Genomic DNA, 14,828 nt, shown 5'->3' on the forward strand with positions numbered 1-14,828 from the left:
AAAAACAAGTTAATAAAGAGAAGACACACAATTATTAGCTCTTTGTTGTATACTATATACTAACCATCTTCACATTTTTTATTAATTTCTTTTTTTATAGCATACTTGTGACCTGAGATATTTTAAAGAGGATAATTGACTTTAAATTTTAGTACTAGGCCAATTTTTTTTATCTATATTACAACATCCCAGACTAATTTAGTTAACCAATAAGCTTTCTACCAAATATAAAAATATTTTGTCATAAAAATAAAAAACATAATTTAGGAGGAAAAGAAAAAATATTTCTCTAGTTTTAGAAAGCATTATCTGGCTGGGCGGTGGTGGCGCACGCCTTTAATCCCAGCACTTGGGAGGCAGAGGCAGGCGGATTTCTGAGTTCGAGGCCAGCCTGGTCTCCAGAGTGAGTTCCAGGACAGCCAGGGCTATACAGAGAAACCCTGTCTCGAAAAAAACCAAAAAAAAAAAAAAAGAAAGCATTATCTGGATCTATATCTATGAGCATCAAAATTCATTTAAAAATCATATTCAACATTAGGATCCATAAAATATTGTTCATTCTAGGAGTCTTCTGTGTCTTACTAATTTATAGATTTTATTTTGCTTATAATTCTATATAAATTCATTTTGATATGTCTTTTAAACATGCAGGTATCAGCATGATATTGTAGGTGATTAGAAGAACCCCTATAAAGTATTGATAATGATGCAAAGGATAACATAGGTGGAAACATATGGTGTCTAGAATTTGTTTCAAAATAGTCTGTAGCAGGAAAGGTTCCATCTAGAAAGGAAATGTCTTAGTCAGTGTTCCATTGCTATAAAGAGACACCATGACCAAGGCAACTCTTATAAAGGAAAGTATTTCATTGATGTTTGCTTACTGTTTCAGGAGTTTATTTAGTTCATTATCAGCATGGTAGAGAGAATGGCCATACACAGTCAGACATGGTGCTGAAGAGACACCAAGGCTTACATCTGGATCTGCAGGCCTCAGAAGAAGAGCAAGGCACAGTGGACTTCACTTGAGCTTTTGAAACTCAAAGCCCACCCTCAACAACACACCTCTCTAGCAAGGCCACACTTCCTAATTACGCTCAAGTAGTACCACCCTCTAATGACTAGCCATTCAAATATATGAGACTGTGGCAGTCATTATTATTATTATTATCATCATCATCATTATCATCATCATCAATCATCAATCATCATTATTATTTTGTTTTATTTTTTGCTTTTCCCACATATTATAGGCTTTATTGTGGCCTTAGTTTTTTAATTAATTTATTTTTTATACTCCATATTCCATTCCCCACCACCCACCCCCATTCATCCTCCAATTGCTCCACATCCGACACCTCCTCCCCACCCACCCTGTCTCCACTTGGATGCCCCACCCCCCACCCCACCTGATCTCTAAACTCCCTGAGGCCTCTAGTCTTTTGAGGATTAGGTGCATCTTCTCCGAATGAACACAGACCCTGCAGTCCTCTATGGTATGTGTGTTGGCAGCCATTATTATTTAAACCAGCACAGGAGGTAAATTGTTAAAGGCTTTGAATTGACCCCCTGCTTAAGCTAGATGTCAGACATTCATTGTTGGGTGCTTCTTTCAATGCTTTTACAAATGTTTTACAATTTAACAGTCATCTATTCCTGACTGCCCTACCTGGGCTCCCTGGCTTTTGTCCTGCCTAGTCCTGGGATTTTCACGTTCTCCTGCTTTCTGTCTACATACATCACCACAGGCTTCCTCTATACTACCCCTGCCCTTGATCCAGACCTCTCTCTCCTCTTCCCTCCTGTCTCTCCAACTAGAGAGAGTTGTAGATCTTCTCTAACAGCGTTCCTTCATGGTTTCCTGGAATTGCCGCATCTTGACAAATTCTAGGTAGAGAGATGAGTCATCTTGGTCATATCTAATCCTTTATTGGAGCCAAAGAAATGTCTCCATGTCTTTGCTTTAGATAATACCAACTTTGTGTCTCTGTGTCCAGAAATACTGCCCTGCCCACCAGGGAGAAATCTGTCAGTGGCATTTCACTCCATCAGTGGCAAATGCTCAAGGAAAATCAAGCATGGAGTTGTTTTACTTCTCTCCTCTGTGTTGCTAAATTCACAATTACATGTGTGATTCGAAGTTGAAGAGAGGAGCTGCATGGATGTCTTTTTTATTTATTTATTTACATTTCAAATGTTGTCCCCCTTCCAAGTTTCCCCTCTGCAAACTCCCTATCCCACCCCGCCCCCAGCTTCTATGAGAGTGTTCCTCCATCCACCTACCCACTCCGGCCTTACCACCCTAGCATCCCCCTACCCTGGGTCATCGAGCCTCCAGAGAACCAAGGGCTCAGCTCCCATTGATGCCAGATAAAGTCATCGTCTGCTACATATGTGGTTGGAGCCATGGGTCCCTCCATGTGTACTCTTTGGTTGGTGGTTTAGAGGTGGGAGCTCCAGTTGGTTGATATTGTTGTTCTTCCTATGGGGTTGCAATCCCCTTCAGCTCCTCAGTCCTTCCCCGAGCTCTCCCATTGGGGTCCCAGTGCTCAGTCTGATGGTTGGCTGGGAGCATCTGCTTCTGTATTTGTCAGGCTCTAACAGAGCTTCTCAGGAGACAGCTATATCAGGCTCCTGTCAGCAAGCACTTCTTGGTATCAGCAATAGTATCTGGGTTTGGTGTCTGCAGATGGGATGGATCCCTAGGTGTGTGTGTGTGGGGGGGGGTGTTGTCTCTGAATGGCCTTTCCTACCATCTCTGCTCCACTGTTTGATCCTGCATTTCCTTTAGATAGAAGCAATTATGGGTTAATGTTTTTGAGGTGATGGGAGGCTCCATCCCTCAGTGGGGTTGGGGGCATGCCAATGTTTTAACCATCCAGAGCGCTTACTGCTATTGCAAATGTTGTGGGTTTGGTTCCAAAGACCCATATCTGGAAGCTCACAACTACCTACAACTCCAGTTGCAGATAATCTGAAGCCCTCTGAACTCTGCCAGCATGTGCACCCATGCACTACTCATAAACTCATACAGGCACACTCTCATTCATGTAGATAAAAATATTAAATAGGTCTTTCAAATGAGTTTGGGGGGGGAGAAATCAGAAGCAGAAGATGTCAAATTGGCATCTTTAGAAACCTCTTTTAATAGTTGCTTTTGATTGGTGCTAACCTTGTCACTGGAAAGCTGACTTTAATGATGCCTGAGACTGTGCTTAGAGTATGAAGAAAAGAAAGCTCGTTATCATGCGAGGCATGAGCAGTTTTTCAGAAGTACTCCCTGACCTTTGGTAGTTTGTATCTGGAGTAAAGATTATTTTCAATATGAATCAAACTTTTTAATGATAAAGTTAAGCTGCTGTCAGAGTTGTTTTGCAAACATAAACAAGAAAAATTACATGTGTCATTCTTAAATAAGGTTTTTATTTTAGGATCTATTATTCTCACATGAAGTCTTTATTGAAAAGCAAAGAAATATGACTTATACTAGTGCTGAAACTTCTCAAAGCAAAATAATAATACTATATTTTATTGTTCTTAAAGGGGAAGTATATATATGGAAGAAAATAATCAAAATGATCAATTGAAAATTAAAATTTTAATTAAACACAATTAGCATAACATTTACCTTCATGACAATACGATATAAAGCTCGATTATAAAACTATATTGAAAATAAAAAACAAATGAGCAGAGAGGTAGCATTAATGCAAAAACCAGTGAGAGCATTATTGTGATGAAATATGGTTTTGCTTCATGTTCACTTTCTGAATCATTTGTCTCCATATTTTATGTATGCTGGTTTTATACACCACTCATTGGTGACAGTATTATTTTTATAACTGTATGTCTATCTTTGAAGTGAGACAGGCAAAAAAGCCTTTCATACCAACATATTTGCCAGCTTAAATCTTAGTCATCAAATGCAGATTGAAGTCCAGTCTTACAGCTAAGTGCTAGAACACATCAGCAGAAGCTTATCTGCTTAAGTACCTCTCAGGGAACCGGAGGGACCTCTAGGAGGTGGTGGAACCTGGGTGAGGTGAGTTACCATTGAAAATAGTTAAGTGGTTGTGAGCTCCTCAGAGAAGCTGAGAGCAGTCTGTGTCCTAAGCCCTTACTTATCCTATTTCACTTCAAGGCTGTAAGGAGGTGAGCACCACATATCTGACCCCGCCTACCAAAACCTGATGCCTTGTAACAGGCTCAAAAGCAAGGGGCCATGTGGCAAGGACTGATATTTCTATAATAAAATAAACATCTCTTCCTTCTCAATGCTCTCATCTCAGTTACGTGTTATAGAAAAGAAAGATGGTTAATACAGTTAGCAGCCAGGGCTCTAAACTCAACTTCCAACACACAAGCTAATTGATTAAATGAAACTGAACCGGAGCCTTTAATTTTCTTACTGTATGTATCCATGTGGAGGTAAGAGGACTGTTTTATTTTAAGGTGGAAAGGAGTTTTCTTGTCCTCCCTCCTTCTGGGTTCCAGGATACAGGGTGGGACTTTGAGGCAAGGACATTTACCTGTTGAGACGCCCCTGCTCATTCCCTTTTGATCCTTGCATATTTGTCCATCAAAGTCATCTCTCCAATGCTTCAGATTAGGTCTTTACTTAGCATACTGTGAAAAATTGAAGCCTGTCTCTCCCCCCCGGAACTTCATGTGCCCAATTTTAAGCCTTTCTTTTTGTGCTTAGCCCCTAGAACCCATAATACAGTCGATGTAATTGTGATTACTGCTTACTTTTTCTCCATCTACTTAAGGCTATGAATTAGCACTTTATTGTGTGATAAATGCAAACTACTTGAAAGGGTACCTGTGGCTGATGAATTATTAATGAAAGAATGAATCTGTAATTAAAATAGCTAAACATTGCTAAATACTTAATTTTGTACCAAACACTGTTCTAATTAGTTCGTATTTACAGATTCATATAATGTTCACAATAACCTCTGGGGTCAGCGCTTTTATAAACCCATCATACAAATGAGGCGGGGACTGAGGTCCGCTTGCCTTGTTTGTTGCCCTGTGCAGCTAAGGAGTGGCAGAAACTGCATGCCAGTATAGGAAATTTGTGACAAGAAGTACGATCTTCTATATGGCTGCCTCTAGTCAAAGAAAACAAATTTACATTTCCATAAACAAATGGCCTTCGACCTCTTAGTATCTCCAGACTTTTGGAAAGTCATGCTCCACACACCTAGGAAACAATGCCTTTCTGCAGCAGCTTCCTGGGTGGCTCAGTAGAAATGCTCCGGGATCCTTTCTTACTGTCTCTAACATCATCCTAATGACAGCCACTCGGATTGTCATTTGAAAACACTCTTCAGCTCCCCAAGCTGTCAATCTCTTCATACTAAAGTGTGGGTTTGGACTATAAGCTATTAAATGTCTTTCTCTCTCAATTCTATGGTTCTGTAAAATGTCTTTTTGCTCTTAGATGTGCAAGTGTGGTATTGGGAAGTAGAGAGAGAGAAAAAAAAATAAAACCTTTGCCCTACTGAAAGCTTGGCCAAATCCTTTCTATATTTGAACTCTAGTAGAAATTGCATGGGGTTCTTCAATGAATAGAAATTAAATGAAAGTTGAAAAGACACTGAAAGGAGAAAAATAGTCCTTTTTCAGAATCCACAATAGCCTGACAGTTTGGCTACAGCTCTGGGCTCTATTGACCATACTAAAATTTTTTGCATTTTTGACATACCCAGCACAGAATAGCTTAGATTTTTATTTCAAAGCATGACTTCTTCTTCTTCCTCATTTTTTCTCCATTTACAAGAGTATGTTCTCCTTATGTCCTCTTAGTATGGATGAACTGCACAATGCTAGGCTCATATTCTCTCTTATTTTTTTGTTTGTTGTTTGTTTATTTATTTATTTTATTTGGTCTTTACTCAGTGAGGCTGCTTATGCTCTAGATTTCAGCCATAGTAAATGGGATTATTTTAACATCTGGCCAACCTTGAATTTATCGTTCTGTCATCTTAAAAGGAAACAAAATTGGAAAGTGTCTACATGCTTTTCTGAATTCTACTTTGCTGTGGAAAGCCAAATGATGGTGTCTTTTGAAATCATTCTAGCAGTTTCTCAAAAGATGTAAGTAGGGGGAAAATTACCATAAGATGCTATAATCCACCTCCCAGGAAGCTATGGAAGAAAAATGCACTGAAAGACCAACTTGTAAGGTCCTAACAGAGGTTTTCATGATAGTCAGGATGTGAAAATTATCTGAAGTACCCATCACACAAATTGTTGATTGCGTAAATAAAATATGGAGTAGCTATTAAATGAAAAATTGCTTGCCAACAAAAGGGGATGAAGCCAAGATTTATGATATGTGAGTTTTGAACATTTATGCTGAGTGACAAAAGCTGATAACAAACGGGGACGTGTAATTCCATTTATAAGAAAAGTCCAGAATAAGCAAATCTATAGAGAAAGGAATTAGCTAAATGATTGCCTAGAGCAGAGATAAATTGAGGAGAAATGAGGAGGGAGAGCTAATGAAGGTGGAGGTTCTCCTTTTGTGGTGAAGGAATTGGTCTATAATTAATTACAGGGGTGAGTTGTGCAAGTCTCTTGATACATTTTTTCTAAAAATATTGAATTATAACTTGAGGGAACTTTATGGTACGTGAATTGTATCACAGCATATATATGCATGTGCACATTATAACTCATGTATGTATATATATGATATATTAGAAAACATGTATATCTATGTATGGATATATATGCATATGAATATATGCATATATTGCATGGATATATATATAGTCATTTGACCTCAATAATATTTGAATGAGAATGAACTTGGAAGCTCATCTCTAATTTTGTTCCTGTAAATCTTCTTGACCAGGAAGGAAAACGTTTCCTGTTTTTAACTTGTCTTCTTTGAGTTTGAAAAGTCACCTAGCAAAAGGCAGGTTAGAGATGGAAAACACAAGGTTCTTATTAGTATTTAAGTATCTGTAAAATAGCAGTTCCATTCAGAGACTCAGATGTTCTTTTAGCAAAGGACAAAGAAATTGCCCTTCAAGACATGGTTTGCTTTGGGCAACAGACTGGGAAATTAGGGAGATTTTGCTGAACTTTTGACTGGTTTAGTGAGAACCGATGTGCATCTCATCATAAATGCTGCACATTCTATGGTAGGGTTTCTCTCCTCCACTGACACCTTAGACGGAAACGCATGTCTTGCTTTTAGACAGATCTGGAGATGAGAACTATTCTACTGACTGCCACTGATCTACAATGCTGTAAAGGTAATTTCCAGTCCTATGGCTAGTGCTAACAAACGAGTCAGCAGCAGGCTTCATACTTTCTAGTGCCTGTTCTCCAAGTCAAAACTTCAGTGTCTTCCTCTCCTTTTAGGGATTGTCATTTCCAGTCAGTATAGCTTTCCCTGGCACACTCGATTTTCAGTTTGCTAGATTTTTTCTCAGGGCAGAGAAAGAATATGATGGTAAATGAGCTTCCAATAGTCATGTCTCAGTGCCCATAATGTAATCTCTAGACTGCCTATACCTGTAGGCCCAGAAGAAGAAAACATTATGAACTGCTCCTTTTCTTCAGAGTGTAAGAGTGACAGTTACAAAGAGTCTATGCTTCTCTTTAAAGTCTGTTGATATTTTCCAAAGGATTTAGTGTACAGAGACTTTGAGTAAAAATGATATGATAGATTAAAACCACATTTTGATCAAAACACTCCCAACCTTACAGGTGCTTGACAAAGTTGCCCATCTCTTCCAGTTTGTTTCTTTGCTTTAAAATATGTGCAAATCACATTCATGGTCCACATAGCCCACGTGCTGGTGAATGTATATTGGTAACTTCCTGGTAGAAATGGTCAAATATGGTAAAAAGCTAAGTTCCAGTAACAGACATGAAAGCAATATTACTTCATGCAGTGAGATTATGGGGGCAAATGCCAAGTCAGTGATATATTATTTTTATTTACAAAAATTAGCCTTTTAAAACTGATTCATGCCTCTTTGATACCAGACTTTAAAAGCAAAATTTTTTTTCAGCCAACCATACAGTGTATCTGAACAGGTGGTTTTACAGTTAAGCTAACGTGAACTTTTTAATAAACCATAGTAAGCATGGACCGGTAACTATGCATAACTGGTAACGTATTCGTTTTATAATAGTGCTTTAAGTATTCCACCGGAATACAGCAGTGGATGTGCAATATTCTTAGTTACCATTTTGAGGACTGTGTGCATTATATCAGCTCTGCCATCTCTACTGTTAGTGAGAAAAGTGCTGGGAGCCACAGCAGCTCCTATCAACAGGGAGCCATATTAATTATTTGAAATGTGCCTCGTAAGAGGAATCAGTGGTGTTTATTACAAGTCGAATATTACTTGAAACGGGAAGGTTACTCTAACTGTTATCATAATCTATGAATCATTAACTTTCCTTGTTTAGGAAAAGAGATTAACAACCCTGTAAATGGCTATAGTAAATGTGTGAAGTATAGCTACATATTCCCATGTAGAAAGAAAGTGGTGGCTTCCCCACCTCTGCCCAAGGCTTCCTTGTATGAAGTTGCTTCAGAACATGAAATGACTTTGTAATTATTCTTCCTTGCTTCAGAATCTTAACTGCTTGCTGGATCGTCAGTCCAAATGATAGTAGCTACTTTGAACATTAGACATTTTTTGTAAATACACTTCGTCTTCTTTCGCTTTTGTGTTTGTTTTGGGGGGTGGAGGTAGGGTCAGGGAGGGCATAATTGTACTATGTCCCCAAAGCTGGGAAAACAAGTGAACTTTTTAAAAATGCTCATTTTATTTTTCAAAACAACATTCGTATTTTTATTTATGAGATAAAATCTATTACAAAGACATGCAAGATAGGGAGAAAGGTTCCTAAAAATAAAGAATGAACCCATCTACTTGCTGTTTGAATTTTGGCTACTCTTTCTTTTCCACCAGATTAAAACAAGCAGGTTAGAATGACTTTCTATTCTGACTGTGGAAGAAATGCCTTAAGGAAAAATATGTTTGTCAGGGTTTTACCATCCTAAGTGCCATCCAGTTATTACCTGTCCTTCAAGTGCCCGTCTGAAGATTGTTTAGCATTTATGGACAATGAAATAAATACAGCTGGCAGTGTGTACAACTCTGGAGCCAGTGCTCCTGAGGCAGAACACTAAAAGTTCACTTTTTCCTAATAACATTAAAATAATCAGATGGATATATGAATTTTGAGGCTTTCCAATTTTCCTAAATCCCATTTTATGACTCCATAACCTATAATCATCTATGAGCTCACTGAAGGAAAATCTAAATATTAAACACATACATAACACACACACACACACACACATACACACACACTTGTAGTCCCAGCACTTGAGAAATATAGGCAAGTCATTCTTGACTACATTGCAAGTTTAAAGTCAGCCTCAGCTCCATAAGAGCTTGTTAAGAAAGAAGTAAACAAGGAAAGAAGGGAGGGAGGGGAGAATGGAGAGATGGAGGGAGGAGAACTCCTAAATAAATCATAAATCATAAATCATTTTAAAAATCCATCTTGGTTAGAAAAATATCAATTGTAGTGGCTGGTGTTTTGGTTTATGTTTAAGAAGATTAAAATATGGAAGGAAAAAAATAAATTAATGAAAAATATGATTAAAAAAGATTATTTTATAATGTACACTGGCTATTTTTGTGTGGGATAAAAATGTTAGAACAAGGTAAAAATTTCAAATTAAAAGACAGCTATATTTTATTTATTTATTTAGTGTTTGCATACGAACACTCAGGCCATGTATATTGAGATTCAATGTTGAGAACAGCTTGTTGGGCTCATTTCTCCTCTCTACCATGTTGGGCTAGGGATCAACTCAGGCAGTCTGCCTTGGTAGCAGGTACCTTTACCCACTGAGACCTAGCATGGTCCCTATGATGTCTTAACATTTTCTCTTGTGTTCACAGGGCCAGTGCATCACGGACAAGTGTCCTACATCTCTCCACCAATTCACCTTGACTCTGAGCTAGAAAGACCCCCTGTCAGAGGTGAGTTTTCTTGACTTGAGGCAAAAGAAGCAGTGCTCGGTGCTGAGTAAGGAAAATTAATGAAACTAGATATGGCTGTAATATGCATTTGTAGGGCAGTGCCTTTTCAAAAATGAAGATGAAAAGTAGCATGTGTCAGAAAATCTACAGAAGCATGAAATACTGTTCCAAGAAATGGATGAGTCCATTTATTCAAAAACTGTGTACCCTGAGGTATCTAATAGAGGACTATTTGAATCCTTTTCACAGGGACAAATTACCAGATCATCGCTGAGATTTATTTTTCTGCCATTGATTTTTTTCTAGAACAGGATACTTGTTTGCAATGTCATAATTAAAGTCACAGGGAAAGAATTTTTCCTTGAAAATTAGTACTTTTAATGAATAATTTTAAGTCTTTGTGATATCAATATCATTGTTGATTCATAAAATCATATAAATTAAGACTATTTTACATGGATGTCAACAAAAGTCACTTGGAAATATTTTTATTACTAAGGCACAATAAAAATTGAAAGGTAATACTTATGAGCAGTCTATGTAAAGCTAGAATTCATTTTTCTGTTTTTAAGGAAATTCCAGCCCCTAATCTTCAAAATGTTTTATAGTGTTCAGACCTAATGCTCCACAGTCATGCCTTCCAGTTTTATATGTGAGGGGTAATCTCTTAGCCTTAAATATGGCACATTTTCTAATAAATCCATCAGCGGTTTGGCAACAGTAGGTGTGCATTTTTTGCGCATGCCTTCTGCTTGAGCACATCCTGCCGGCTATCGTCTCTTACCTGTTGCGCATCCTGCCGGCTATCGTCTCTTACCTGTTGCGCATCCTGCTGGCTATCGTCTCTTGTCTGTTGCGCATCCTGCGAGGAAGGTTCTAGTGGACGAGGAGGCTGTGCTTTTCCACCTGTCTGGCAGAGTTCCATGATTTCCAAAGCGTCATTCTATGTCCAAGTGCCTTCGTTATTTCCCCAAAGACATTGTATTTTATTGGCAAGGATGTGTGCTTTCCTCCCTTGTCGGTTTGCTCCTGCAGGACATATTGTCCTAATTACTGTATCCCAGCCACTGGTCTGAGCTTGAGCCATAGTGGAAAGTACGCCAGTGATTTCTGTCCAAATGACCAGCAGTGAAAAGTGATAGTAAGCATTGCTGAAAAAAACATTTTTTTTTTCTGTTTTACAAGAGAAAAAGATACAGGGACCATAAGGGAATCCCATGGGAGATAGCACAATAAACCAACACAGAAAATATGAGTTTCCTTTTGTTCTTAAAAGAGCATACTGGAAGGAGTAGCTAGAATGATGAAATATGACAACTTTTGAAGGATTCCATATCCTATACCAAGGAGTTTGTTTGTACTTTGTCCTGAGAAAAATCCCTTTTTGGGGTGTTTCCTCTAGAATGAATGATGTACCATAGTATCAGTTCTGGAGATAAGGATTGTCTCTGTGACATCAGGGTATATGATGAACTAGCTGGGGAAGGTGTTAGCAAAGAAAGGCGACTCTCAATAATTAAGATAAAAGATGATGGCACTCTTAAGTGGAATTACACCTGATAAGAGGATCTGAAAAATACAGTTAGAGGTTTATGTCTGACTCAATAGCACAAGGATGAGGCAAAGGTGCCTCTGATGTGGCTGTGTGGATTGACTAAGCTAATGGAGCTTGAGTGTTTATAGCTTTTCCAGATTCTATGTTGAAATTTAACCCTGAGTGCAAGAGCTGTGAAATAGAGCCTCTACTCTCAGCTTTGATGCTAAAATAAAAGGGAGAGAAACTTGGTAGGTGCTGGGTTGTGCTCCCACCCTGCCATGTGAAGGTGATCATCTTAGATCCGGAGAACAACCTTCTTAAAACACTGAATCTGACAGCCTCTTGCTCTTGGATTTCAGAGCTTCCAAATCTTTGAGGAAATATATTTTATCTTCTTTTAAAATTATCCAGTCTTGAATATTTTGTTACAGCAACACAAAGTGATAGAGATATCTGCTGGGAACAACAGAATTCCTCACAAAGAATAGGCATGAATCTGAATTGATACATTGATTTGTACATGCTAATTATTAGAAAATTGTTCTCACCAAGTCTGAAAGACTATTTACATAATTTGAGTACTTTATCATAATATTCCGTTCTTTAGGTATGATGCCAGTATAAGTTGAGAAAGTGTTTAAATAAAGTAATGACTGGAGTGGATAAAGAATCTACTCCAAAATGGTATAAATCTAGACAGCAAGCATAGTATCAGAGTGATGACTGGTTGGGTTGACTTTGTGCTGAGGTGGCTAGACTCTTACTGATCAGCACTCTGGCTAGATTTGTAAGGGAATGTATCACACATTTTTGATAGTTGTCTTGCTGTCATATAAGGTAGTAGCTTTATGCCTACTGTTGATCTTCAATCTAGTCTACCACCTTCATCGTCACAGCAGAAGGGGGGGGGGGTCCCAGTAATAGAAAGACTAGTATGAGGCTGAGCCTCTCCTTGAGTTGTGATAGTTAATGTCTTACTTGTCACAGAAAGTCACATAGCCAGTCTCAGACTTCAAGAGAAGAGGTGAATTATCTCTTATTAGGGAAGACACATGAAGAAGTAAAGTTTAAGACATTTGTAAAGCCATGTATAGATAAAATACATTTAGAACGACTGAAATGTTTGATGTGGAAGCATTGGGCACTCTTGCTTTGAGTGTCTTCAATCACCTCACAGACCTAAAGGTGGAATTTAACACTCTGGTGAGGAGCAGGGACATGGAGCAAAGTGACATTTGGTAGGTCCCGCACAAGATACAGCTATTACTGCTATTTGAGTTCATTGCAGCAGTGTATAGGAAAAAAAAAAAAAGGCTTTGGAACCAGGTTGCTCTGCATCTCTCCAACAAAAAATACTAGACCAGTCTGGCAGGCTTATCAGAAGGAAACAATGCATATTAAGTACCTGCCTCATACCAGATCTTGAGAAATTCACAGGAAAGTAGGTAGCCATAGTTTAGGACCCGAATTTCAAATGGCATCCCTTTCATATTGATGGGTGGTTTTGAGCTGGTACAGAGTGAACAATCATCATCACTCATAGCCACTGATGCTTAATACTTATCTTAGACTATATAGAGCTTTTATTTTTATATAACTTAAAAAAAATTAGTCAGAATAACTACACCATGAATTATCTTCACAACATGGTTACCTAAACAAGACCCAAATAAGGAAGGCATCAATAGGCATGCCACATGGAGCCCTCAGAGTGACTGTTTTCATAGTTCCTCATGCTCACACAATCCTCAACATGAATTGACCCAAAGAACCTCAACCATTTGCTTTTATAATCACTACCTCATGTGAAACAGCCTTTTCTTTGACTTACTAAGAAATAACATTTAGGGGCTGCGCAAATGACTCGATGGCTAAAGCACCTGCCCTCAACTGTACAGATGAGGACTCCAGAACCTACATAAAATTTACAGATAGGCATGGTGACGTGTTTGTAATTCCGTTGCTAGACAGCTAGTGATAAGAGACCTACAGAACAGCCTGGCTAGCCAACAAGGCAGATGGTAAGTTCTGGATCAAGTTCAGAGACTCTGCTTCAATGAATAAGATAGAGTGGGACTGACAAAGACTTCCAACATCTACCTCATGCCTCCACACACAGATGCACCACACACATACCTGCCCACACTTACATGCATACACACATTCTACACAAAGAATCGAAGAGACAGTTTCATTAGAGGATTATGAGAAATTATCAAAATCCTATTACATAAAAAGGTTGCATATGTTCAAAGACTGACATTTCATTCAAAGGCAGATATTAGGAAGGACCCTGAAATGGTATAACACTATCATTAGTTTCAAAGTATTTCTACTCAGCTATCAAATGTTATACTCAATGATGATTTTTGAATAGACTGTATACCAATATTAATTTTAGGTAGAGTAAAATTATACATCTCTCTCCATATTCATAGTCTTCAGTTAATTGAGAGGAAAAAGAGAAAGGATGAGGAGAATTTCTTTTGCATGTTAGAGATTCTTATTTGACTCAAGATGGAATTAGACTTTTTGAATATGTGGAACGCTACTTAGAATATTTTTGTGAGATTATATGACAATTTATATAGAACCACAGGTAAATGAATATCAGCTAGCCAATTAGCTTTTCTTTCTCCTACGTTCTATTATAGTTTTATGTACATTGAACACAGGAAAATTGTCTCAGTGGTCTGATTGTTCCCTGTTTTCTTTATTCCTTTACTGTATCAGTTTCCCTATTTAACATATATAATAAGCAATCAGAGGCTACTTTTTATTTTTAATATTACTTTTTGTATTTTATGAAATTGGCTATATTCTTATAATGAAACTATAATTTCTGTTTACCAATATAATAATATGAATAAAAATATTAAAGACCCAAATGTAACTTACAATATAAGCCTTAGAAACTAATAACTAATGACACAGAAGATGACCCAGAATCTTTATCACTTTATTTCAGTGTATAGGTGGAACTACTTTAGATTACTTGTTACTTCATTTTAGATTACTTGTTACTAATTGTGATTTAAGATGATGGAATAATAGTTGATAACTTTGGACTTATGCTTTAAAACTGGATGCTGGGAGAGATGGCTTAACGGTTAAGAGCATTTGCTTCTGCAGGACCGGAGTTCAGTTCCTAGCACCTGTAACAGATAGTCCACAAAGGCCTCTGACTCCCAGCTCCAGAGGAGCTAACAACAAATACAGACACACCCAGGATATACTCACACAGATGTACACTCCCT

At 38.0% G+C, this 14,828-nt stretch overlaps 1 protein-coding gene across 25 annotated transcripts in view; it reads left to right on the top strand.

Annotated features, from left to right (window-relative positions):
* Nucleotides 1-14,828, top strand: part of Adgrl3 (adhesion G protein-coupled receptor L3) — a 485,843-nt gene that overhangs the window by 230,699 nt on the left and 240,316 nt on the right. For all 25 annotated transcript variants that reach the window (XM_031342882.1, XM_031342858.1, XM_031342860.1 and 22 more), the window contains one exon: nt 9,954-10,034. In XM_031342882.1, the coding sequence (XP_031198742.1) occupies nt 9,954-10,034 (81 nt within the window). The remainder of the gene's footprint in view (nt 1-9,953; nt 10,035-14,828) is intronic.

Source organism: Mastomys coucha, unplaced genomic scaffold (genome assembly GCF_008632895.1).
Source record: "Mastomys coucha isolate ucsf_1 unplaced genomic scaffold, UCSF_Mcou_1 pScaffold22, whole genome shotgun sequence".
NCBI lineage: Eukaryota > Metazoa > Chordata > Mammalia > Rodentia > Muridae > Mastomys > Mastomys coucha.